The following is a 26,636-nucleotide window of genomic DNA, read 5'->3' on the forward strand; positions in this document are numbered from 1 at the left end:
AAGAATAAAATAGGACTTCCCTGGTGGTGCAGTGGTTAAGGATTCACCTGCCAATGCAGGGGACACGGGTTCAAGCCCTGGTCCAGGAAGATCCCACATGCCGCACAGCAACTAAGCCCGTGAGCCACAACTACTCAGCCTGTGCTCTAGAGCCCGCGAGTCACAACTATTGAGCCCGTGTGCCACAACTACTGAAGCCCGCGCATCTAGAGCCCGTGCTCTGCAACAAGAGAAGCCACCACAATGAGAAGCCCACACACTGCAACAAAGAGTAGCCCCCGCTCACCACAACTAGAGAAAGCCCGCGTGCAGCAACAAAGACGCAGTGCAGCCAAAAATAAATAAATAAATTTATTTTTTTTAAAAAAAGAATAAAATACTTAGGAATAAATTTAACCAAGGAGGTGAAATATTTGTACACTGAAAACTCCAAAATATCTGCTGAAAGAGACTAAAGAAGACACCAATAAGTGGAAAGAAGTCCTGTGCTCATGGACTGGAAGACTTCATATAGTTAAGATGTCAATACTATCCAAAACAATCTACAGATTCAATGGAATCCCTACAAAAATCTCAATGATGTTTCTTTCAGAAACAGAAAATCCATCCTAAAATTCATATGAAATCTCAAGAGTCCCTGAGTAGCCAAAATAATCTTGAAAAAGAAAAACAAAGTTGGAGGTCCCACACGTCCTGATTTCAAAACTGACTACAAAGCTACAGTAATTAAAACAGTATGGTACTGGCATAAATACAGACATATAGATCAATGCAATAGAAGAGAAAGCCCAGAAATAAACATATATGGTCAAATGATTTTCGACAAAGGGGCTAAGAGAGAAAAGAACAGTCTTTCAACAAATGGTGCTGGGAAAACTGGACATCCAATGCCAAAGAATGAAGCTGGCCCCTTAACATCATATACAAAAATGAACTCAAAACGGAACAAAGATCTAAAGTTAAGAGCTAAAATTATAATACTCTTAAAAGAAACCATAGGGGGGAAGCTCCATGACATTGGATTTGGCAATGATTTCTTGGATATGACACCAAAAGTGCAGGCAACAAAAGAAAAATATATCAAAATTTAAAACTTCTGTACATCAAAGACACCATCAGCAGAGTGAAAAGGCAACCCAAAGACTGGGAAAAGAATTGCAAATCATATTTCTGGTAAGACGTTAATACCCAGAATATACAGAGAGCTCCTAAAACTCAACAACAAAAACCCCCAAACAATCCAATTCAAAAATGGGCAGGGGACTTGCATTGAGATTTCTCCAAAATGGCCAATAAGCACATGAAAAGATGTTCCACGTCACTGATCATTAGGGAACTGCAAATCAAGCTGTGAGATAACAACCTCACATCCATCAGGATGGTTCCTATCAGAAAAACAAAACCGCAAGCGCCGGTAAAGTTGTGGAGAAATGACAGCCCTTGGACACTGTTGGTAGGAATATAAGACGGAACCGCCGCTGTGGAAAACAGTATGGAAGTTTCTCAAAAAATTAGAAACAGAACTAGCATATGATCCAGCAGTTCCATTTCTGGGTATATGCCCTGAAGAACTGGAAGCAGGGACACAAACAGGCACTTGTATCCTCAAATTCGCAACAGCCCAAAGGTGGGGGAACTCAGGTGTCCATTAACAGATAAACGGATAAGTACGATGCGGCGTAGCCACACAATGGAATATAATTCAGCCTTAAACAGGAAGGAAATTTTGACCCACGCAACAACATGGACGAACCTTGAGGACATTCTGCTCAGTGAAATGAGCCAGTCACCAAGGAACAAATACTGTGTGATTCCACTTATACGAGGTCCCTGTAGTCAAATGCACAGAGACAGGAAGTGGAATGGTGAGCGCCAGGGGCTGGGGAGGAGTCAGTATTAATGGGTGCGGCGTTGCAGTTTGGGAAGATGTTCAGGAGATGGATGGTTGCACAGCAATGTGAATGTGCTCCATGCCACTGAGCTGCACACTTGAAAAAGGTTAAAGTGGTAAATGTGATGTATATTTAACCACGATTTAAATTTTAAAATAATCTTAAAAGAAGAGAACCAAGGGCCTTGAATTCCAGACACTAGAATTGTGAGCAGGTAGAACCATAGATTCTTGGAACTCTTAGAATCCTAGAACCTTAGAGCCCTGGAAGCCAATCATTCTAAAAGCAAACCATTCTAGAACTTTAGAAGTCATCAAGGTTTACAGGTGGAGAGGGACTGAGTGGCCATCTAGAGTCTTGCCCCCCTCACCCTTCCCCCTTTATCAAAAAGTCCTAATTGAGGAGCTCCAGGCCAGGAAGCCTATACCTGCTTCCATCCTTCCAGAAAATTCCCAGCATGGATGTCACCTGGGGTTTGACAGCCCTGGATGAAAGACATGACTACGGGGACAGATACCTGGCCTTCATGTTACCTTTTTCCAAAAGGTTCCTCTGGTGCCTTGTGACACCTACAGACAACCCTTTTAAAGGGGAAAAAAAATGGCCCAAAACAATATTCTTTGCAGTAGCAACTGAAATAAGTATTTGAAAATGATTAAGGCAAAAGGTTCCTATTTTTTAAATACTTCTTAGTGAAGCCAAGTGTTTTAAAGCTAAATAAACATTTTGGAGATTAAGATACATGGAAGTAAAATCATCTTGCCACCTCTGTTGACGTTTACTTCATTCTACAGTCATTCTCCTTGGCCCTAATAAGTGCCGGACCCTGTGCTGGGAGCTGGGGACAGAGAGGTCCTGACCCAGCCCCTTCTCCTGTTGTCCATTGTGGAAAAGATACACGCGGGAAATCTGGGATCTGTGATGCGGGCGGTACCAAGTCATAGGGAACCGTAAACAGTAGCGAGTTTTCCTTTCCCTGACCAGGAGTGAGGGAGGAGCTCTGAAAGGTGGATAAGAGGGAACACCATAGAAATAGCAGCTCTCCAGGCAGGCGAGGCTGGGAAGGGCATCCCGGGAAGAGAACCCCACACCGGCAAAGGCATGCAGGTGGGAGAATCACCTGCTAGGTATTCAGCAATTGCTTAGAAGCCCAGGGCAGACGGGGCTGCAAGTGGGGACAGGCCTGGGAGGGACAGATGGGGTCACACCAGGAGGGGTCTCCACTGCCCGGAGAAGATCTGGACTTCCCCCGGACACAGCAGAAAACCAAAAAAGAGCATTAAGGGGAGAGGGGATACGGTTGGATCGATGAACAAAAAACTTTCAAACACAAATATGACAAACGTTAATCTGGAAAGTGACTATTTTGAGAGGCTGGGATGCTACCAGAGAAAGCCCCGCTTTGTCAGCTCCATGTTTCCCCTTCAGGGTCATGGCTGTCAAACCAGCCCAGAATTAGCTCCGAACGGCCTTCTGAGAGCTCTCAGATCTTCATTTGCATCGTGCGCGCTCGGAAAGGTGTGACATTCTTCTTCTTAAGAGAAATCAAAGAAACAAACCTATACACTTAAAAAAAAACAAAAACCCTGATTTTCTTTAAAACAAATTTCAAAGAACTAAATCCTAACTTTTAAATATCTGATTTTATAAAGGAAGGCATCCATGGACTTCCCCGGGGGTCCAGTGGTTAAGACTCTGTGCTCCCAATGCAGGGGACCCAGGTTCCATCCCTGGTCAGGGAACTAGATCCCGCATGCCTCCATGAAGATCCTTCAGGCGACGAAGAAAATCCCTGTGCCACAACTAAGACCCAGCACAGCCAAATAAATAAATATTTTTTAAAAAGGAAGGCATCCGTCCATGATGTTAGTAATAGTAATGAAAGCTCCCATCAACCGGGCATCTACTTTTTGCTGGACCCTTTAGATGCATTCATAAAATAGCCACAACAAAAACAGCAGAGGCATTTATTATCATGTGTTCATCTCACACCAGGTCCTATGGTGAGCCCAGATCAGCCCCTGCCTCACTGAACCCTCCCAATATCGGCCCCCTTTTACAGATGAGAAAACTGAGGCTAAGGGAGAGGACATAACATGCCAAAAGCCAGGTGGCTTGGAAGAACGGAGCCACGATCCAAACCCGAGGGGTGTGTCCAGACCCACACGCTTGAACAGGAGCCCAACTGCAGTGTCTTATTCAATCCTCACAACAGCCTACAAAGGTGTGTCAGCCCCACACCGTAGACGGATACACTGAGGCCCAAGAGAGTAATGACTTTCTCAAGGTTGCGCAGCAGGCATGTGGCCAGGGAGGGCTGGGGAGGCAGTCCCACCCGCTCCAAAGCCTACATCCTTTCCACCGGCTCCTCTGTCACTTCAGGAATTTAATTTATAAATAATAAATGGTAACAGCGAGTCCCTACTGGGGCTGGTGCTGTCCGTGGTGCTGAAGACGCAACATGCCTGAGACGGACAAGATCCCTGCCTTCCGGAAGTGGACCTTCGTGGGATATTGGCGATAAAGGAACACAGAATTAAGTACCAGGTCAGGTGAGGATAACAGATATGGAAAAATGAAGCCAGGTGAGCAGGACAGGGCACACTGGGGTAGAGAAGCAGATCAATGTAGGGCCATCAGGAAGGCCTCTCTGGAAAGGTGACCCCTGAGAGCCAGGAACTGGGTGACCTCCGGGAAACCACATTCCTGCACCGGGTCTCAGTCTCCTAATCCGTAAAGTGGGGATGGCATTACTCAGGACCCAGGCTGTTCGCTTCAAGGGGGAAGTGAGCAAACAGCAGGAAAGCACTTTTACACTGTAAAGTGCCATCCAGGAGACAATCGTCGCTGTTCAGCCCTCCCGCGACTTGCATACAAGGCTTGGCAGCAAAATGTGTTTTTCACGTAAGAAATGTAAGGTCCCATCAACAACTTAAACATGACTTTATTTAGTTGGTCCTGATGTTATAAAGTGTTACTCCTGCCCACAAATATCAGAACAGACTTGGTAAGGAGGAATCTGTTAATAGCAAGGGTTGGGATTTTCTGAATATACAAGGGGAGGTTCCCACATGGAACAGGTCACCTTAGGCATTAAAAGAAATAATTTAAACATTTTAGAAGAGCACAGGCCTCGATTCCACTTTAATTTACTGTGCGATCTTGGGCAAGCTCTTCACCTAAGCTTGGTTCCTTCTCCCATAGAGACAGGAACAGCAGAGACCTCAAGGGGTTGTCTTGCCCCTACAGTAGCCATTAACCCCCCGTGGCTATTTAATTTCAAACTAACTGCCATGAAATGAAACACAGAAGTCAGTTTCTCAGTCACACTAGCCCCATTTCAAGTGCTCAAAACCCACAAGAGGCAGGTGGCCGCAGTAGTGGACAGCTCAGGTCTAGGGCCTTGCTACTCATCAGCTGGGAGCTGGCGAGAAATGCAGATGCTCCAGCCACCCCAGGCCTGCTGCACTGAGATCTGCGCTTTAACAAGACCCCCCCCCGCAACCTCTCTAGGGAAATCTCATGCACCTGAAGTCTGAGAAGGGCTGCCGGGGAGAGAGCAGGTAGGGAGACACACCCTATGAGAAGGCGTAGCTCTGTAACAATGACAAGGATGACAGGGCGCTTTCCACACCCTCTCTTAGTGGGGGTCACAGTCTCCAAACCGAACTAGTCACAGAACTTCTGACAAAGGCTGCGCTGAGTCCAGGTGCAGAAGGCAGGCAGGGGAAGGTGGTGTGGACAGGAAAATGGAATCCCTCAGACATTTCAGAAGTTTGTGTGCACACGGGGACAGAATATTTCAATTCTGTGCTGGCCAGGATTTTCTGACTTGTTGACTATTCCTGTTTTGGAATGAAGTCCAACATGAAAATGACATTTAAAAAAACCCACAGGCTGACTTCATGTCCAAACACATCTCTCCATGTTTGTAGAAAAAAAAAAAAAGAAAGAAAGAAAAGAAGCATACCAGCAAGAGAATCTTGCTTCCCCCAATTCGTGAATGGCCAGCCAGCTACTTCTCTTTCAACCAACGATTTCCTCTGATGGTTCCACAGCCTTGCCCCAGCGCTGACGCTGACGAGTGAAAAAGCCTCAGAGCACAAGTTGTTTTTAACACTTCATCTCTCACCTGCACAATCACCAGCCTGGGAGGAAGTCATCAACATCCTCCACTGGACGGATGAGGAACCAGAGATGCAGGACAGGGGAGTCACCTGCCCTCCGTCTCACGCCTGGGAGGCAGGTGAGTGTCTAACCTGATCACAGGCTACCACTTCACCCAGTTCTGTCTCCACCATGTCATGGCCTTTTCTTGTTTATATTTCTCTTGAGTAGGAGTCTTGGTTGTTTTGCTACCCACTGTATCCTCGGCACCTAGAAGAGTCTAGAACTAGGTACGTGCTCGGTAAATGTGTGTCGAATGAATGAATGAACTGTAACGGCAGGAGCACCTCCAGCCTCGGACCCTTGGTTAGCCTGCCCCTTCGAGCTGGAAGGCCTGCACCCCACCGTCCACTCGTCCAAACACTATCTAAATGCCAAGGACCCTGTCAAGTGCCACTTCCTACATGAAGCAACCCCACCTACCCTACTTGGTCCCCACGCAGCCTCTGTTTCTCCCACTTGCCCCTCAGGCCCTCCATGGAACTCCAGCCACGTGCCTCCTTGCCGGTCTTCAAATGCGCCACCAACGCTCCGGACTAAGAGCTGCTGCCTCTGTCCAGAATGGCCCCCCCCAGACATGTGCGTGGCTGGCTCCCTCCATTCCAGTCTCTGCTCAAATGTCACCTCATCGGAGGGTGATGTCATGCCCTGTCCTCTTATCCCTGATCCCCCAACATATCAAAGCTCTGTTTATCCATGGCCTGTCTTCTGTGTGTTCACTGCTACATCCTCGGTGCCCAGAATCAGGCCCTGCACGTAAAAACGGGTCAGCAAACACCCATTGAGTAAAGAATCAGGTGCAAATGGGAAAACACACAATAATGATGATGACTACTATGGGATAGGGTTAAAACAAGTGAGAAGGGAGACACCAGACAGCAAAGATACATAAGATGGTGGGAGGAGGGGTGGGGTGGGTGCATTCCAGGGACCTTCGGGCAAGAGTGGCAATGTTGATTAATTTTAGGCTAAGTTGGATATGCATATTAAAATATTATGAGTAACCACTAAACAAATCGAAAGGAATGTAGAATTTCCAAACCAGTAGAGGGGAAAAAAAGAAACTTCAATCAATCCAAAAGAAAGCAGAGGAGGGAGACGGAAAGCACAAAATGAATGACAGAGATGTTTTATATACTGGGAAAGACTAAACAAATATTCATTGTTATTACTCAAGTACAAACATCTTTACCGAGGTCCTCCTACACAGAAACGACCAGGGCACAGGTCTGATCCCCAAGGGACTCACAGCTGAGTGAAATGGACATCAAACGTCCACAGGGGATGGACCATTCAGAGGGGCTGGCACATTTCCTCCTCCCATAATCACAGCCATTTGCCAAATGCATCTATCTTTTTCACCTTGGCCCCCAGGAAGCTCAGGCTCTAATTTCCAGCCCACAGAGTCCACATGAGCCCCAGGTGTTGATATTCTAGGCGCTCCCTCTGAGCTGCTCTGATTTCTTTTTCTTAACACTGGCTTTTAATTTATCATCAACACTCTACCATTTTACTATTCTTATTGTTTTTATAAACCGTCTCAAATCCTTTGACACAAGGTGGGGTATAAATTAGCAAGCAAAAAGTCCAAACGAACAACAAAACACACAAAATAAAACGAAGGAAGAACTTTCAAAGAGCCCAGATCTTTCAGAGACATGCCCTTCTACCTTATTTAAACATTAAAAAGAAATTTTTTTTAACTTAAGGCAGAGATTTTTAGGATGATGGTCTTAAAAAAAAAAAAACTGCAAAACATGTTTGAAATACCTACACACACACACACACACACACACACACACAACAGGGGGTCTCATTTCATTTCCAAAGCCATTCTGTTGTAAATAGATAATTAGCACTTAAGCACACCTTTCAGGGGGTTTATATATTAACATGAAAATACCGTAATTACGGCTGGCCAAAGTCGCTTGACCACTTAGAATTCTAGATTTTTCATCTTTATTAGAAGTTAACTTTCTCTCTTTTAGCCCCTGAAACACAGCTTGGCTTCGTGAGAAATTCTTTTTGGTGAAGAATAGAGCAAGTTAATCTTTTGAATCCACCGCACTCTTCCTCTAGATTTCTATCTGAGCGTTGGTCTCCCTCTCTCTGGGCGACCACGTGTTTATCAGTCACCCTGGCTTCTGCGACTACACGCCACCAAAATTCCTCAACACCAACGTGCTTCTGAGCGGACACAGCCAGAAATGACATGAACCCAGAGTCCAAACTTTTTTTTTGTTTTAAATATTCCATCTCGAGTCTTTGCGGGAAGAGCAACCTGTTTCTGAAAATGTCTGGATCGGGACCTTGTATCCAACTAATGCGCAAAGGAGCCAGAAGCCGTTTGAAGCCTGCTGTACACATCCGGGGTGATTCTTATGAGCTCTTCAGAAGATGAAGTTGGTTGGATATTTTGGTTGAAGTGACCACAGCACAAGGTTTTTCTTTTCCTTTCTCGTTCGCTTAACAAATACTTGGCGATAAACACTTGCCAGCGTTGTCTGCTCTCTGCCCCCTTGGCCACCTCCAGGGCCACTCCCAGCCCTCCTGCCTCTCCTGGAGTCCCAGTGTCCTCCCCTGTCTGCTACGGTCATGCACCACCCAGCAGCCAAAGGGAACTTTCAAAACACTGAGTCAGGGCTTCCCTGGTGGCGCAGTGGTTGAGAGTCCACCTGCCGATGCAGGGGACACGGGCTTGTGCCCCGGTCCGGGAGGATCCCACATGCCGCGGAGCGGCTGGGCCCGTGAGCCATGGCCGCTGAGCCTGCGCGTCCGGAGCCTGTGCTCCGCAGCGGGAGAGGCTGTGACAGTGAGAGGCCCACGTACCACACACACACACAAAAAAACAAAAACCACTGAGTCACACCATGTCCCCCCCCCTGCTCTGTGGCCACGTTAACACTCAGAACAAAATCCACATCCTCGCCCTGCGGGTCAGCAGACTGGGGCCTCCCTCCCTGGCCTCTGCCATCACTGCGCTCAGCCCTGCAGGCCTCGGGCTGCACACCAAACAACTCAGGGCAGGGCCCTCTCCAGCTTAGGACGCTCTCGGAGAGGCCGTCCTAGATCACCTATGTCAAGAAACCTCCGATCCCCGTCACTATCACCTCGCCCTGCTCATTGATCTGATTCATCCATCCAATCCCCTAAATGATCTTGTCTGTTTACAGTAAGTCCCCTACTACGAACCTTTAAGCTGCGAACTTTCAAAGATGCGAACGTGTAGAGTACAGCAGTATAGTATTTTTATTTCAAGCCCAGGGCGTCCGGAAGCAAGCGTAAAAGCAGTGGTGGTGTAGTCCTATACAGCCGATTGTGTTACCTGGGTACCTAGGCTAACGTTGCTGGGCGTACAGACAAATTGGACTTAGGAACGTGCTCTCGGAACGGAACTCGTTCTCATGTAGGGGACTTACTGTACTTTGCTTATCGCACGACCCTGCATTCGTCCTCGGGCCCTCCTGGCAGGGGCTACATTGGTCCTCACCAAACCTCCAACACCAAGACAGGGAACACGGCAGGCCCTCCGCTCAAGACATGGGATGAGCGGGATGCGTGTGGACCCCTCCCCTGTTCTCCCGCGGTCATAGGCCAGCGGGAGAGACAGACACTCAGCTCAGCTCACCCGCAGCGGGGCTCTGAGGTCAGCAGGCGTGTGGGCCGGGAGGGGAGATGAGCGGGAGCTCCAGGGGGGCTTAGTCAACACGTGGTGTAAACGTCACATTCTGTGGATGCAGACGTGGACACCCAGAGGGAGAAGCGAGGTCGCCTGGCCAATGAAGTGGGCCCCAGGACCCCCTGGCTTCAGCGCTCCGTCCCCAGCTCTGCCGAAGAGGCTGTGAGTCCTGACCTCGGTCAACGTGAGGCCTGTCAGACTGGACCTGCCGGCGAGCTGAGCTGCCCACACCCTGGGGACTTCGGCCAGTCCCAGGAAACCCATCCCTCCCCCACCACCCTGGCCGCGTGGGGCAGGACAGCGGGATGGCTCTGCCCAAGGAAACCCAGAAGGTGTCCGGCCCCAAACTTGGGCTGTGCACGGCCCGGGCGGGGTCACCCAGGTCCTGTCTCTCAGGCCTGATACGCTGGATGCCCAGCGCGGAGCTTCCACGGCCCGGGGCAGGTACCGGGCATAAAGAGACGCAAGTGAACACACACAGGTAAGAGACTCTGGGAAGAAGGTGTCCCACTGTGGGGAGGCTGGAAGGATGGAGGTAAAAACAATTTGTCTCAGGAATAAGACAAAAGCAGCGACTTGTACAAGCTGCCGGGGACAGAGCTGTGGGGAGTGGCGAGCCAGAGCAAAGCCTTCCCGAAGCCTGGCCTCACCCCAGAGGAGGGGGAAGGGAGAGAAGAGAAGGGCCGAACCTGGGCAGTGGGTGAGGAGGTCAGCAACCTCTAGCTGCGTCCGAAACAACTGTTTCCCACAGAGAATAACGGTTCTGTGCCAGGGAGCAGCCTCCTGCTCCCTGGGGATCCTGGGGAGCACGGAGATCCTCAGCCCCACCTGCAGCTCCTGCCACGGGCTCCTGAGTCCAACAGCAAAGAGGCGAAAGGACGGCGTGGAGCCCGTCTCTGCACCAACCCCCTATGGCCCTCGGGCCCTCAACGCAGCGGCAAATGAGGCAGAAAACAAAGAAATCCCCTCGGAATGATTTCTCCGTTTCCCTTTCTCTCCCTTCCTCCCTCACAGATTTTAATTAAGGGTTTACTTGCAAAAGACCTAGCTCTATTTAACTAAATCCTTGGACCCCTTCTACATTGTCTTATATATCGTTTTATGCTAGGGCGCCAGTAGAAAGTTAATTATAACTTCTAAACTCTCCACTGGCAGTCATCTTCCTCCCCTGCCTGATGCCGCTAAGGGTAGCGCCACTTAATTAACCAGCCCCTTGTGGGTAACCAGACCTCTCCACGCTTGTTCAACAGACACCCGCGAGCACCCCTGGGGCCAGGCTGGGCTGGGTCCTGAGGACCTGCACGGACTAGGCGCCGTCTCAACCCTCGAGGGGCTCACAGGATCCTGCAGGAGGAAGGGGAGGCTGGCAGGACGGCCCACTTGGGACCCCAAAGCAGCTCGGCAGGTGACGGAAGTGAGTGAAGAAGACACGGGCAGGACAGACAACAGCAGGGCGAAAATAATGGGCGGCGCTGATGACCTCAGAGGGAAGGGAGCAAGGATACCGGAGCTGTGGTTGGGTCTCAGTGGAGGCCTACGTCTTACGACATAGCCTCTGGGGATGGGGCTGAGGTCTGGGAGTTCAGTTTGGGACCTAAAAACGAGTCTAAAATCCTGGTGGACAGCCAGGAGGAGGTGTCTTCTGAGAAGACTGATTAATATACCGGCTGGATCTCAAAGAGGGATCAGGTCTGGGAGGAGATAGAGGTGTCTGCGAGTCTGGGCAGAAGCAAGAGCAGGAGGGTATGACTATCATCTGGAAAGAAGGGGTCGAGAGGCCCACGGTTGGTCCCAGGAGGAGCCACTTTCAGTGAGAAGGAGGAGAACCAGGAACAAAAGGAGGAGATGGAGAAGCAGGGAGCCCAGAGAGGGAGGTGTGGAAGCTGGGGCAGGAGAAGCCAAGCTGGACGGGGCAGCATCAGGCAGGTGGGGAGGCGGAGAGGAGGGGTGGGCACCCGGCTGTGGCCGCTGGGCAGTCGCTCTGAGGCCAGTGCCGGGGTCTGAGGCTGCAGGAGCCGGGGGTGGGAGCGAGGGATGCGGTGGCTGCAGGCTTCTCCTGACAGGGGCGTGGGGAGGCCAGCCTGGCCCCTGCCAGTCGCAGAGAGCAGGCTTCCTGGCATCTTGTGAACCCCGTCTCGTGAACTGACAGCTCTTGAGGACACGGCTGTCACTCAGAGCCAGGGGCAGAATTTGGCCTGGTGTTCTTCCCTCGGGGAAGATGCGGGCGTGTCGCAGCCTCAGGGTCAGGCGCTGCCTCTGCAGACGGCATCCTGGGAGGCGGGTGCTCCTGGGCGCTCGGCCTCTGTCCCCACCCTCAGCACCCCCCGGCTTCCAGTGGCGAGCCCAGGCTCACCTGCCGGCCTCAGCTCCTAGGCTCATCCTGGAGACCCCCACTCAGCCTCCGCCCTTTCGCAGACCCTCCCGGAGTCCCATATTGCGACAGCCATGCCCACACTCTTCTGCGTCACAGCCCGGCCCTCCTCGAAGCCCCATTTGCTGCTGTCCCACCCAACAGCAACCAGCCCTGCTGGGGACGCAGGGACCAGCTCACGGTGCAGACACCCCGAGTCTACGTCTCTGTCCAGGGCCTCCCCCGGCTAAGGCACTGGCTGGTGCTAGGGATGAGACGCGCCCTGCCCTCCAGGGGCTGACAGTCTCAGGGGGAGGCAGGGCGGACGGGAGGCATGAGGACACAGACAATTCCCTCCACAAGGTGAGGGCCACCACCAAGGACTGAATAGGGAGCCCTGGGTGCACAGGGAGGAGGGACCAATGCCGCCCAGTGGGGCAGGGGGAAGCTTCAGAAGAACGACATTTAGGGGTGGGTAGGACTCTGTCGGGTGGACGAGAAAGAGCCTTCCCAGCTGGGGGACGAGCATGAGGCAGGGCCCAGGTGGGGCACTGGAGTCTGCCAGTGTGGCTGGAAGAAGATGGCTCGCCGACCTTGAGGCTCGTTGATTTGCCTGTGTTCGTGGCGGACTCAGCTCAGGGAGAGGCAGGCTTCTTACGACAACAGCTGCCACTTCCGGAGGGCTTCTCCTTGCGCTAAGCACTGTATGGGAACATGATTTTCAATCCTCCCCAACCCCATGGGGTAGGTAACTAATTCTTCCCATTTTACAGATGAGGCACAGAGAGGTTGAGTGGCTAAGCTAAGGTCACACAGCAAATAAGAGGCTGAAGCAGGGGTGAAGACAGGTCTGCCTGACTTCCAGGAGGGAGCTCTTAACCTTCATGCCGTCCCACCTCCCTGCACAGACACGACTTACTGGGCCAACCAGTCTGTGGGCTCCACGCTGCCGGTCCATCCTCACGCAGTTACTGCGGGGGAGCAAGGAGCTTCCAGCACATCCTTTTCCATTTTCAGCCAATTTTGCTCTTCTTTTCACTCTTTATAGCCAGAAAGCCCGTCCTTAGCAATTTTTTAGCTGCTTACGGGGACATTTACAAATCAAGCTGGTGTTTCTATTCCATGAACGTATTTGGGATATTAATGGCCGAAGGGAAAAAGGATCTGCTCAGAGGGGCCCTGTCATCCCCAACCCAGCGCCCCCCAAAGAACACAGACCCAGACAGAAGCCTGCAAGTGGGCAAAACGTGGACACCACGCACACCCCAGCCAAGAGCAACGCCGCCGACAGCAAATTAGAGTCGCGTGAGTTTAGTCGCACCGCTCCCCAGTTAGGTGCCTCTCACAAGGAGGGCCTCTATTAACTTTTTAACCCTTCTCCTGTCTGTCTGGAGGTGCCCCCTGGAATATGATTTTAGATGCTTTCCATGAGATCAACGAACAGGGAAGAAGCTGGTTATGAATTTCAACTCTGTAACTTTCTCACTCGGGCGGAGGAAGGGCTGGGCCAGTGGGCCTGAGAGGTGGATGGGGCCCCGCTGGCCTAGGGAAGGGGCTCCAGGGGAGAGCTTCTGAGCGGCTGGATGACACCAGCACTGACCTGAGCCCAGCGCGGCCCCTAGCCCCATCCTGGGACACACTGTGCACCAGACACCAGAGAGGCCAGCATTTCTTTAAAAACAGCGAGATTTTAGTGTTGCCTTTTTAAAGCTACGAGAATAATACATGCTCCCTATAGAAAATCAGAGGGAAAAAAGAAAGAGAGAACCATAAAGAAGAAAATAAAAATCCCTCATGATCCCATCTCCCAGACATCGCTTCTGGAACATTCCAGAGCCTTTGCCCTCACTGGCCTTGCTGTCTCCGCAATCCAGGCCTTTTTAAAGGTCACTCCCATACACAGACCTTCCCAAAGACCCCATGGCACCTAGAATCAACCCCAAACTCCTGCCGCTGGCCCACAGGGCATATCTGAACCAACCGGTGGCAAAGCCTCCACACTGCACACCTGCCTGCCTGCCCTCAGGTCCTCTGCAGCCGCTGTGCCCCTGCCTGCCCTCAGGTCCTCTGCAGCCGCTGTGCCCCTGCCTGCCCTCAGGTCCTCTGCAGCCGCTGTGCCCCTGCCTGGAGTGTCCCTCCTACATCACCTCACTCTCACCTCCACGCCTCACCCAAAGCCACCTCTTCAGGGAGGCCTTCCATGGCGCCTCAAGGGGCTCTCAGTCACCATCACTCCCCCTGGGCCAGCGCTCTGCCGACCTCATCACGTGAACGGTTCTCTTACTGCTTCTGGTGTATCCACCCATCCACTGTGTCCCCATCACCAGACGCAGCACCCTGTCCTCACTCCCCACCATCACCCACTGCATGGGACACACTTGCACAGAGCTCTCAGTGAGGTGTACTGAGTGGACGAATGAATACCCCTGCGGTCTTTGCTGAGTGTGTGTGCGTGTGTGTGTGTGTCTGCAAGAACTGCCCACACAGCTGAGATCGCAGGTCAACTCCACACACACACAAATCATCTACCGCTTCTCCCTGCAACTCAACGTGAAGGCTCAGCTCAAGGCCCCCCACTGCCTACTGTGGGACCAGCCCACGTCCCCTACCTCTACCCCAAGGGGGCCCTGATCTGCGAACGCCAGCTCCTGGACGCAGTAATAACACCTGCACAGCCCTTTACGGTTCACACACTTGAACATTTCCTCCATCCCAGTGGAGTCTCAAAACAACCTGCCTCCAAAGAGGCAGGCAGGTCAAGGGGAGCCTGACCACCCCCAGTTAAAACGAGGCCGGGGGGCTCAGAGAGGTCACACGACTGCTGCCATCACCTGGGAGAAAGCTGACCCTGGACGTCTGGCCCCAAGAGGCACAGCCCACACCTTAACTTCGAATCAGTGAGGTTTCACCATAAAAACAAGAGAGGTGATAACAGAGGAGAGGACAGAGCTCGGCTCTGGAGTCCAACTGCCTGGGTTTAAACCCCAGCTCTGCCACTTACTAGCTGTGTGACCTTGGGCAAGTTCCGTCACTCCTCTGGGCCTCGGTTTCTCCTCTGTCAAGTGGGGATGACAATAGCTCCCGCCTCGTTCCCTCATCAAGAGAAGCAAATGATTTAATAATATACATGAAGGGCACATGCCAACACTCAATAAACACGGAGCCCTTTACAACACCACCCTGAGCCCATCTCTGCCGCATCACCACACCCCTGGCACGTGAACCGCCAGCCCACAGAGGTGAGTCACCTTGCGCAGCGGGCCAGTTCCCAAAAAGCCAGATGCAGACGGACCGCTATAAACCCACTCCTACTGATGCCCTAACTCCCATGCAAATTCCTCCAGCTCTGTCACTCTTCAGGCAGAAGCCCCGCCCAGCCCACTTGAGTGACAAACACTGACATCTGCAAACACTTCAAGGCTGCCAAGGGGAGAGGTTCCTTCTGTAAAAGGGAGACCCCTCTGTAAGTTCACCCTTCCCACCCGTGATGATCCAGGCAAATAAATCAATCCCACGTCAAGTGCAGACATGAAGAAAGCCTCCTCAATTCCTCCAGCACACAGTTCTGACTTCAGTTACGAGGCAAGTAAAGAGATTCTCCTAAAATGGCCACATCTCACCGTGCTGGCCCTCCCAGGCCCCTGCTTTCCCCTTATGTGCAGAGTCTCAGGGAGTCCCCACCCCTCTTTCCAGGCTCATCACCCTCACGTTCTCCAAACCTCCTCCTTCCAGTCACAACACGTCATGCCACCTCTCAAGTGTCCCCCCGCAGGCTTTGGCCTCCGCTGTCCCCTCAACCTGCAGCTGCTCTGTTCCCAGCACCATCGCCCAGCTCCCCAGGCCGGGCCCAGCCCAACGGCAGCTTGTCCCAGAAGCCGCCCCAGCCTGGGAAGAGGCCACCACCAGCCTCTGCACTGAGATCCCACAGCCCTTGGCCACCACCCCCCTGGCACATGCAACTGTTGGGTTCATTTACTCACTCAGCTTGGAGACGAGCACGTCTGGGCCGGGGGGACATCGGAAATAGTCCCTCACTTCGGGAACCTCAGTGCAAGGGAGCCGACATCGTCTTCTGTCAGATAGGGGTCTAAACAGCACCCACCCCAAATGGCTCTTCCTCAAATTCAGCCCGGCAGTGGTGGTAAGGAGCCTGGCACACAAGCAGGTGCCCGGCCACCAGCGACTCCTGTTCTCTGCCTGGGACACGGACTCAGTTCAGCCTCACATCTTTTGAGACCCACAGCAGGGGGACAAGAAACCAGCCGCCGTGAGGGTCCCCTCCTGGGAAGCAGCCCGGGGCGTGGGGAGAAGCCCAGGGCAGACTCACCGACAGGAGCCCCTCCCACCCCAGCCTTCACAAAGCTCAGCCCAAACAGGCCCCTTGATGAGAACTTCCCATTTGAATAATCAATATTTAAAGCTCCGAGCCCGCCAAGGGGAGTGCAAGGCCTTGCTTGTAAATATTTGTCTCGACTGGCAGAGCCAGCCTCTCCCGCCGCAGCCACCCGCCTCGCTCCTGGCCCCCCTCTGCTTGCACAGCTCCCAGCCAACTGCACAGCGGGACGCCCCTGGGGAGGCGGGGGACCGTCTGGCGGCCACGAGGGGCTGCACGGGGAGGTGGGCCCGCCCCGTACCCAGGCCTCTGTGTCAACAGCCCAGGGGCCACCCATCTGTCTCCTTGGGCCATGGCACAGAGATTCGCTGGGAGGTGTCCCTGGATTCCAAGCAAACGGCTTTTCCCAGGGCGGCACCCCAGATTTATGTCTTTCTTATTTTGGAAGAAAGCAAAGCCAAGGACAAAACCCTAGGGGCGTGCTTGCAAATCGTGGCCCACCATCTCCTATGGCGCAGGACGGCACTCCGCTGCCTGTACCAATGGCTGCCCACGGAGGAACCCACACCGGGCCCCCTGGGCTCCTGCTTGGGGCCACGAGGCCTGGAGGGTCCCCTCACTGGAGAAGCCGTCAATGACGGTGGGTGGCTGTACCTACCAGCTGAGGAGCCTGCCCTGACATCACCGTTCCCAGAGAGTCATTCATTCATCCGTCCATTCAGCCACTTATCTGCTCATCAATTATTACTCGGCATCTACCTGTACCAGGCGCTGGGGGCTGGACACACAAGTGGACAAAAACAAACCCGGACAAAATCCCTTTGGGAGGAAGTCCCCCAGGCCAAAAAAATCCCACCAACAAATGGAAAATCACAGCAGAGACAAGCGCTGGCGTAGGAGACCTCCCAGGTGTCACGGGAGAGCGAGAGGGGTGTGGCCTGGTCCCGGAGGCCAGGGGGCTTCCCAGGGGAGGTGGACAGGTGACAAAGTCCAGGGAGGGGCCGGGCAGAGCAGGGAGGAAGGACGGAGGGCAGGGGGCCGCCCGAGTCCGGCTGCTCACAGGCACCGCCCCTTCTGGCACCTACCCAGCCACTCGTTGAATTTCTTCACCTCGCTCGGGAGCCCCAGCTCGGTGAAGTCCCCGGCATGAATGAGCACGTCGCCGTAGGGCATCTGGATGGGGTCCGTCCTGGAGTGGGTGTCAGACACGCAGACAAAGCGGGTGTATCCGGGCGGCTTGGGGGCGTCATGAGGCACCGGGTCCACCCTGAGGGGAGAGAAGATCATGGGGTCACGGGGTCGCGGCGCTGGGAGGCTGCAGCTCACGTCCCATCAACTCAGACCACAGCCAGGTCAGATCACACGTGGTCCAGATCACATCCGCCTGCCCACTTGTGTCCGAATCCTGCCCCTCCTGATCACTAGCCGGGCAAAACATTTCCCCCTGAGCCTCAGCTTCCCCTCTGTAACGTGGGAAGCCCCGAGGGTTGCTGCGAGGTAATGAATGGGAAGGGCTGACAGGTACAGCCGGGCACCTGTACCCGCGTGCACCTGTATGGCGGCTACAGCTAACCTGCTGCTTGACAAGTAGTACCTCTCTACCTTTTTTTTTTCATTATCAGCCCTTAAGGGGCCTTTTCGCCTTCTTTCTTTTTTTCTTTTTTTTGCGGTACGCGGGCCTCTCACTGTTGTGGCCTCTCCCGTTGCGGAGCACAGGCTCCGGACGCGCAGGCTCAGCGGCCATGGCTCACGGGCCCAGCCGCTCCGCGGCATTTGGGATCTTCCCGGACCGGGGCACGAACCCGCGTCCCCCGCATCGGCAGGCGGACTCTCAACCACTGTGCCACCAGGGAAGCCCAAGGGGCCTTTTTAGATGTTTTTTCTACTCACCCCTCTCTCATAAAGTTCTAACACCACAGATACGCCGTATATCTGTTCATTTACTGTGCGTGTATCTGTGCTTTAGAATCAGAGTAAGATTTTTTTCACCCCCCAAAACCAGTTTTCACCCCCTTGGGGGGTGCTATCAGCCCCATCAGGGATGCATGGACGGAGCTCCACCTTCCAGCCGGAAGATCCGACTCTCTGGCACTGTGCAGAGACAGCACAAGTAGAATCCGGGGAGAGCCACGAGGGAAGGGGGGAATTTCGTGGGAACTTGTGAAACAAAGCACTAAAGACAGGCAGCAATTTTCCAAAACTATGAGATGGTCCGATCGGGTTTAGAACAAGGGCTTTCCAAGGTCCTGTAGGAAAACACTTCTGGAATCAGAAGACCAGGCTTCAGATCCCAGATCTGCTGCTCGTCACTAATGTAACCTTAGGAAAATGTCTGGCCTTGGTTTGCTCATCTGTAAAATGGAGCCACCTCATTAGGCAACAATGCTCAGAAAATTAACAAGCTGCACAACTGTTAAGTTCTTGGCCCCGGGGAGCCCCTGGGAGCCTTCTCGTCTTACAGAGGAGGACACTGAACAGGTGGCCCCCCCCAGTTCAGGGCTCTCCCCAAGAGCCACACTCTGCCTCCTCAGCTGACTGATTTTTCCAGGCTCAAAACTCTGAAAAACAACGCAATGACATTTCAACGAGCTGCTCTCTCCCAACGAGGATGCGGCTCGAGGAGTTGTGTTTAAATCTAATTATGCGCCAAACCAAAAGCAGCGCCACATCAGTTACGTAAATACTTTCAAAGGCATCTTTCTGATTATGCTTCTTCTTCTTCAGACAAAATACTTCGAAGAAACGTAACTAACACCTTACGAGAGACGTGGGTTCAGCAGGCTAATGTGCGGGGACCTTTAGCACGCCCCATCCATCGCAGCTACAGCGTCACATCAGCCCCTCCACGTCACCAGGCTGCGGCGGGAGGGGGTCGCGGGGCACCTCTCTGGGGGTGGTTAAGTCAAGTTCGAATCCCAGCAGGTCAGAGTGGGACCCGACCGGGGAGAAGAGGAAAAATCCCTGAGTCTGATGATGGCAACAGGAGGGTTCTGGAGCCCTTCTTCATCCCTCTCATTCCTTCATTCATTCCCTCATTCATTCAACACAACACATCCTGAATGCCTACTGGGTACCAGTCCTGAGCTCAAAGCTGGGGAACTTAATGAGCCAGGCCTGATCCCAGACTGACGGTGGACACAGACCTGGCCAGGAAACGACAATAAAGTCACAAGATTCGATGGGGCAGCAGAGGGGCTGGGGGCCAGAGAAAGCCCTAACCTGGCCTGGGGCCCCCTGAACTTTCCAGGAGGAGGTGATGCCTGAGCTGGTCTGGAAGCGCAAATCTCCCTCCCAGTAATTGCTGCCACTCCTCTGTCCTCTGGGTCCCTCCCCCCACCCCATGTGACAGTCTTGCAGGGAGCTGGCCTGTGAATCCACCTGTCCGCCCCTAACACAGCTGATTGGACCAAGGCAGCCAATCACTACTGGGCTACTGGCCCAGCAAGGAACACGAGTGAGCCAATCAAATTCATTCAAATTCATTCATTCTTTCTTTCTTTCTTTCATTCCCCCTCACATACACTGAGGTTGTGAGGACACCACAAGGAAACAGAAAACAAGTCAAAGAGAAAAAAAAAGGAGACACAGGGAGTGAGATGCCACCCCCTGTGAGTCCCTCGTGGAGGAGCCCTGAGCAGTTCCCGCCATCAGCCAGCCAAGAGCACGCGAGTTGCACCGGGGCTAGTCAGGCTGGGCCTGCTGCTGGAGCCCAAGCTCTTTAATTAACTCTGTTCTTACTTCCCTCCGCCCCGAGGCTTCTGAGCTCAGTGAGGAGGCAAACCTAATAATCCCCAGAGAAAAAAAAATAGACTCTTATTTCCCGGCACTGTCCTCCGGCTATTTGGATTGTAACAAATGCTGAACCTTGAAATAATAACAACAGTAATGATACTGATGATTTCCAGGGCTGAGAGCTCATTATGTGTTCAGCGCTGTACATGCATCTGCTCTCTTCACCCTCACAATGACTGTCTGAGCAGGGCACTATGGTTGTGCCCATTTTATAGATGAGGAAACTGAGGAGCAGAAAAGGCTCACGTGCCCAGGATCTCAGCTATGGAAGCTGGTGGAGCTGGAATTTGAAGCTGGTTTTTGGTTCCAGAACTCACACCAAGCTGGACTATTTCCAGGCCTTCATTTCATTCAGTCAATCTATGGACAAATGCTTCTTGAGTGCCCCCTAAATACCAAACACCTGCTAAGCACAGGACGGGACACCCATAGAGACCACCTCGTGCAGCTCCCAGAAACCCTGCCGGTGTTTAGAAGTGAGGAAAAGAGCGAGAAGAATGAAGATACGGAGAAAGAGAACGAGAGCACACAAAGGGTGGGAGGACCCGGCAGCATCCTTTGAACCCTAGATCCAGCTGTGCCTGAAGCTGGTCCCAATCTGGATTTCCTAGCTAGTTATGTGAGCCAGTAAACTCTCCTTTACCCATAAGACAATTTGAATTGGGTTTCTGACACTTGCAATGGCAAAACCCTGGCTAACCCCTGAGTTCCAGCAGCCCTGTGGAGTAAGTAACTGAGGCCTGGAAAGGTTAGTCCCACATCCAGGGCACCTGCTAGTACGTTAAAGAGCAGAATTTGAACCTAGGCCTTCAGAACTGGAATGGGGGCATTTAACCTCACACCTTCTCGCGACTAGAAGAAACAAAGCAAAATGGTTATTCCAGAGTCGTTCTTCATGGACCAGAGAGAAGGTATGGAAACAAGTGTTCCTGGTTTGGGGGGGGCCAAACCCGACTTTCCCAAAGCCTCTGCCTGCTGAGGGCCCCATCAAGGCTGTGGCTCTTTCTCTCTCTCTCTCTGAGACCTATAATCTGTCACCACTCTCTCCAGCCTCACAAGGGATCTGCCCACCGGAATCCTGGCGGCAGGCATGGTGCAGAATAGAGAATGCAGCCTCCGGCACCTGGACCCAGCCTGGCACCCTGGCTCGGCGACTTCCTCGCTGTGCCCTGGACCCTCCCATCCTCCAGTCCGGCTCTGTAAGGTGGGAACCACCCAGGGCTGCCCCCTGCAGCCCATTTCCTGTGCCCTGGACCCCTTCTCGGTCGCTTTCTCCCCTAAGCCATTGGCTCCCTGGAAGTGCAGCTCCTGGTACCAAAGACTCATGTGGGCATCAGAAGCAGAGCCCCATCCCCCCACTACTTCCTGGGGAAATAGGGTACACTGAAAGCCAGGGGGTGGAGAGCAGAGGACCCGTTCCTTCAGTGAAGTTCCAAAACCATGTCCAGCCACGTAACTGGACACGAGCTGTGGCGTTCTAGAATGAGAGAGACCTCTGGTCCCCTCCTTTCATCCTACAGGTGGGGAAACGGAGGCCCAGAGGAGGGTAGGGACTGGTTGGCACTGGGCCACACTGCCCAAGGCTCTTTCCACGAAGCACTGGCTCCGAGGTGACCTCCATCCTGAGTCCCTGTGCCTGCCCTTCCTCCCCACATCCTGGCTTTGCTTTTGCTGGTCTTCCAAGCTCCGGGGTTATGCCACCACCCCCAGGAAGCCCTCCTTGATCTCCCACCACACTCTTCCTGGGGCGTGCACCCTGCCTCATCCTTGCTCCCTTTTCTTTCCCCCCTCTTGTCCACTGTGCTAGGCTCGAGGGACAGCCCGTGCTGGTGGAGGGGACAGATGCTTAGAAAACTGTCCCACAAATGAATGCATAAGCACAGGCTGAAGCCTGCGTCACAAAGGGAAGGCTCTGAGTGCTTAGATCGGGGTGGGGGGCCGTTAGGAAGGTCTGGGGAAGGGTCAGGGAAGGTGTCCCCAAGGAAGTGACACCTGGGTGAGATCTGAAGGATGAGTCTATGTTGTCAGGACAAAGAGTAGGGGAGGCAGAGGGAACAATGGACTGTCCCAGAAAACACGGAAAGAACAAATGTGTATGGGGGGGGGTGGGAGGAATTGGGAGATTGGGATGGACACATATACACTATTGATACCGTGTATAAAATGGACAACTAATGAGAACCTACTGCATAGCACAGGGAACTGTACTCAATGCTCTGTGGTGACCTAAACGGGAAGGAAATCCAAAAAAGAGGGCATATATGTATATGTATAGCTGATTCATTTTGCTGTACAGTAGAAACTAACACAACACTGTAAAGCAACTATACTCCAATAAAAATTAATTTAAATAAAAAACATAAATGTCCCAGAAACCAGAACTGCACCTGGAGCCCTTGGGGAGAGGGTGCAGGATGCGGCTTGAGAACAGACAGAGCCCAGGTCGGGGCTTTCTTCCTGCCACGCCCCCTTGGCCCCTCCCGGGGCCAAGGCTGACCCTCACTGTCTCCTGGAGACCTCTCAGTGCACAGACGGGCTAGGGGCCACTGGGTCCCTTCTGAAGCCTCCGTGTCACGTGCGAGGGGGTCGGCACTCCAACCTGGCGCAGAGGTGAGGGCCGGGGATAGGGGCCAGTCCCAGCCTGGCGCAGAGCAGTGCCCCGCCCTGCTACATTCTTCAAGGACCCCGCACAGCCTGACGTGCTTGGAGGGTCTTTAAATGGGTTAGTCTAGTATCCACCGATGGGACTCCCTTTCAAGGCCAGAGAGGAGTCGCCATGCCTGGCACCAGCTCCCCGCCCCCATAAGGTGGATCCCCAGGGTAACCCTGTCCCGCAGACACTGCTCTCACCTTCTCGCTGAGCAACAGGCCACCCGTCCACCTGCCCACCCAGGACTAAGGGGCCGGTGCCTGGAGGGGCTCTCCCCAGACCACCGCAGGGTTTCTCGGCCCCCAGGGTAAGGGGTCTTCCGTCTCAGGGCCCAAAACCCAGAGGCCCAGATCCAGACATTCACTCCTCAGGCAAAGACAGCCTCATTACCGCCAGGGTCTCTGGGGGCAACTACATAAATCACAGGCTCAACCGGAGGCCGCGTTTGGACGGTCACTGTTGTTACTAATGTAAATTGTGGATTTATTAAATAGGGCCCCTCGCTCCCTCACCCGAGACAAAGCCCAGGGTGGCGATAAATTACGTGTTGGGAAGTGGCATCCGTCCTCCCGCGTCTCCCTCAGTGGAGACTCGCCATGGAAACCCACGTGCTTCCCTGGTGCACAGGGTGTGAGTCCAAAGAAGGAGGGTGGGAGGGAACGGCGCCCCGCCGAGTCCCCACGCGATCCGGCTTCACCCAGCTGGGTACAAAGTTGCATTTCAAAGGTGGGTTGACCCGAGCAGGCAATGAGAGAGCACCGGATGAGGAGTCCAGGACCAGGGCGCACTGCGTGCTCTTCCCAGGACCCACCCGGCCCACACCCCCGGCCTCCCCAGAGCCCCACTGCCAGTAAAGCCTGGAGCCCTGGCCTCAGGAGCAGGCAGCATAGAGCAGGCCAGGAGGGAGGCAGCGGGGCAGGCCGGTGGGAACCTGCTCCGCCCACGCCAGCTGAGCGACCACGAAAAGCCGTTAAGCTTTTTCTCCACAGCACTTGTTGCTCCCAGGATCCTACGCTATCGCGCACTTCAATACTCTTACGACGTGTCCCACTGGAGGGTCAGCTCGGCGCGGGCAGGGCTCTGCCCCGATCACTGCTGTGTCCCTGGCACCTAGCCCAGCCAGCGAATACTAACGATACAGGACATCGTGGCCTGGCCCCCCTCTATGTGGGTTCACCTACCTGACCCTCAGTATTACAATGAGCGGCATTACATAGACGGGGAAACTGAGGCACCGACAGACACCCGACAAACAAGTGGCAGAGCCAGGATTCAAAGCCAGGCAGGCCAGCCTGGAGCCCACACTCCTAACTAACCAGTGTGCTGCGCAGCTGCTCACAAACACCCCGAGAGGACGGATAAATGGATGAATGAACAAATAACCCGCAGTTGTTAAGCGGGGGAATCACCCTTCTCTCACCTGGTCATTCACTGCCCTTCCTCAGGACACAGCCCGGCCCACGGGGGCCCGCGTGGCTCCCGCCCAGCGCACCCTCCACCCAGCTGGGCGTTCCTGCACTTCCCAGCCGCCCCCCAGCTCAGACCCTGCGGCAACTTCTGCCTGGCCTGCTTCCCCCTCCCAACTTGCTGCCCTCACTCCTCGTCCTCTGGGTCTCAACCTAAAAGTCAGCTCTTCCAGAGGGTCCTTCCTCAGCCCCTTGGCCGCCCTGTCTCCTGACTTCTGTTGCCCTAGCCCTGTTCTGGGACTGGGGGCTGCCTGGCGGGGGTGTTCTACAGGACAGCTCTGCCTGCTACTACTCAGCTGTATCTGCGGCGCCCAGGGGCCCCTCTAATGGGTGTGCAGACAAATGGGCACAGACACATACCCCACCTGCTCTGCCCGAGGGGCCCGGTGCTCTCGCCCGTCCCCAGTGGCATCCGGGGACCTCAGACACTGTCACTTCCAGCCCAGGAGGAGAAACCCCAGCAACAGAAGAGAAAACCCAGCCCTGGGAGGGCCTTCCCCCTCTGCAGCAGCCCTGCCAGGCCTCAAGGTCCCAGAGACCAAGGAAGAGCGGGCCTGAGACCCAGGGCCTCCCATCCTGCCCAAATCTGCCAACCTGGCTCCAAACTGGGTACTGGGGTTAGTTTCCCAAAGAGAAGTCGACCAAACAATAAAGTAAGCAGCTACCGACAGGCCAGCCCTGCGGCTCCCACAGAAATGAACGTTTTCCAGAGCAGGCGCTGCAGGGAAGAGGGTGTTCCCAGCGCTGGAGCCCACCCCCAGGCCTGGTGCCCACCTGCCTTCCAGAACCCCTTCGCCCACGAATGATCTCTCTGCACCCATCCTCTGCAACAGAAGACCAGTCCCGAGGGAACCACACAGTAACAAGAGGCAGCAACCTCCCCACCCCACTTCCAGGCCCGGGTGTGGAAACCCCTGGCTCCTTTTCTACGCGGGCCGCAGGCCGCGTTCTCCCGTCTCCCCGAAGGGACGGCCGCTGATACCTCACCTGACCACGGCTCCCTAGAGACGGTACTCAAGGTCCTAGAGGAAGCTGGGGTCTGTGTCCTCATGGGGGCATCTGACCCAGCCTGGAGGTCAGGGGGCCTGCTCTGAGCCCCAGAGCCCAGGAGCATCCCCATCACAGCTCTGACCTCCCTGTGCTCTCACTGGGAACTCGTGGGGCTCCCCCCTCGTCAGGGGCTTGTCAGAGACCCAGACCCAGCACAGGGGCACCCCAAAGGGGCTGAGAGAAGTTTCAGCAATGGAGCAGACGAATGTCTACACTCTCAGATGGAGGGACGTACATACTTACGTCCACAGACATCACAGCAAAAGGATGCTAAGCATGGAGAACGCCCTGGACTGGAGATGGGCGTCAGTTCTGGTGCCTGCCAGCTGTGTGGGCTCGCGTGGGTCACCCGTCTGGGCCTCTGCTTCCTCACCAGGTAAGCCCTGTGGTGCGGGGCTGATGGGAGCGGGCAGCGGGGACAAAGGACGAGGACGTTCTGGCAACACCCGGAGTCGCCCAGGGCAGGGCCAGGAATTTACCCACCTCCACCCTGTGCCACCTGCACCCCTCCCGACCACTGGAAAAAAAGCCAGGGAGCGGGGGAAAGGTTCTACCTGTGCACAGGAGTCCCGAGTCTATGTTCTCGCTGCGGCCCCACTGCTGGGGCACCCCTGGTATTTTCCATCAGCCCCAAAGGGCAGGCAGCAGAATTCCCCAGTCCTTTTGGAAAGCATCTCTGCTTTTTCAACAGAAGCAAAGGGGGTCTGGGCAAAAGGGATAGGCAGAGGGAAGAGAGGACAGCCAGGCCAAGCCCAGGGTCCTACCCTGCCATGGGGCCTGCAGCAAGTCCCGTCCCCTCCCTGGGCCTCGTCCTCCCCATCTGTACAACAAGGAACATGAATTAGACCAGGGGGTCAGTAACCCAATACCAAATACCAAGAAGGGGCAGCTGGAGCTCAGCTCCCCAGACATTGCCACGAGGACGTATGGGCCTGGGGCTGCCAGGACGTTGGGCTTTGTACGGCAAAGCCAGAAGTCTGGATTTCCGTGTGCAATCACCTCACTTTTCAATATTTGTAAAACATTCTCCCGGCCAAACGAAACAAGACTCCAGGCCAGAATCGGCCCACAGGCCAGCACGCTGCAACTTCTCCCACATCCCTCCCAACTCAGAGCCTCGCTGATCTGGGGATCCCAGAACCGTTGCATGAAACGCTTGGGCCCAGAAGCCAGGAGGCACCCCGAGTCCAGGAGCCCAGCCCGGACGGCCCTCACCACCCACACCTTCCACCCCGCAGTCCCATCGGAGACGCCCAC

At 54.0% G+C, this 26,636-nt stretch overlaps 1 protein-coding gene across 1 annotated transcript in view; it reads right to left on the reverse strand.

The window, feature by feature from the left end:
* Positions 1-26,636, reverse strand: part of MPPED1 (metallophosphoesterase domain containing 1) — a 74,969-nt gene that overhangs the window by 36,174 nt on the left and 12,159 nt on the right. The window contains exon 3 of the mRNA XM_079937088.1: positions 17,507-17,688. Coding sequence (XP_079793214.1) covers positions 17,507-17,688 — 182 coding nt within the window. The remainder of the gene's footprint in view (positions 1-17,506; positions 17,689-26,636) is intronic.

Source organism: Stenella coeruleoalba, assembly GCF_951394435.1.
Source record: "Stenella coeruleoalba genome assembly, chromosome: 11".
Taxonomy (NCBI): Eukaryota; Metazoa; Chordata; class Mammalia; order Artiodactyla; family Delphinidae; genus Stenella; species Stenella coeruleoalba.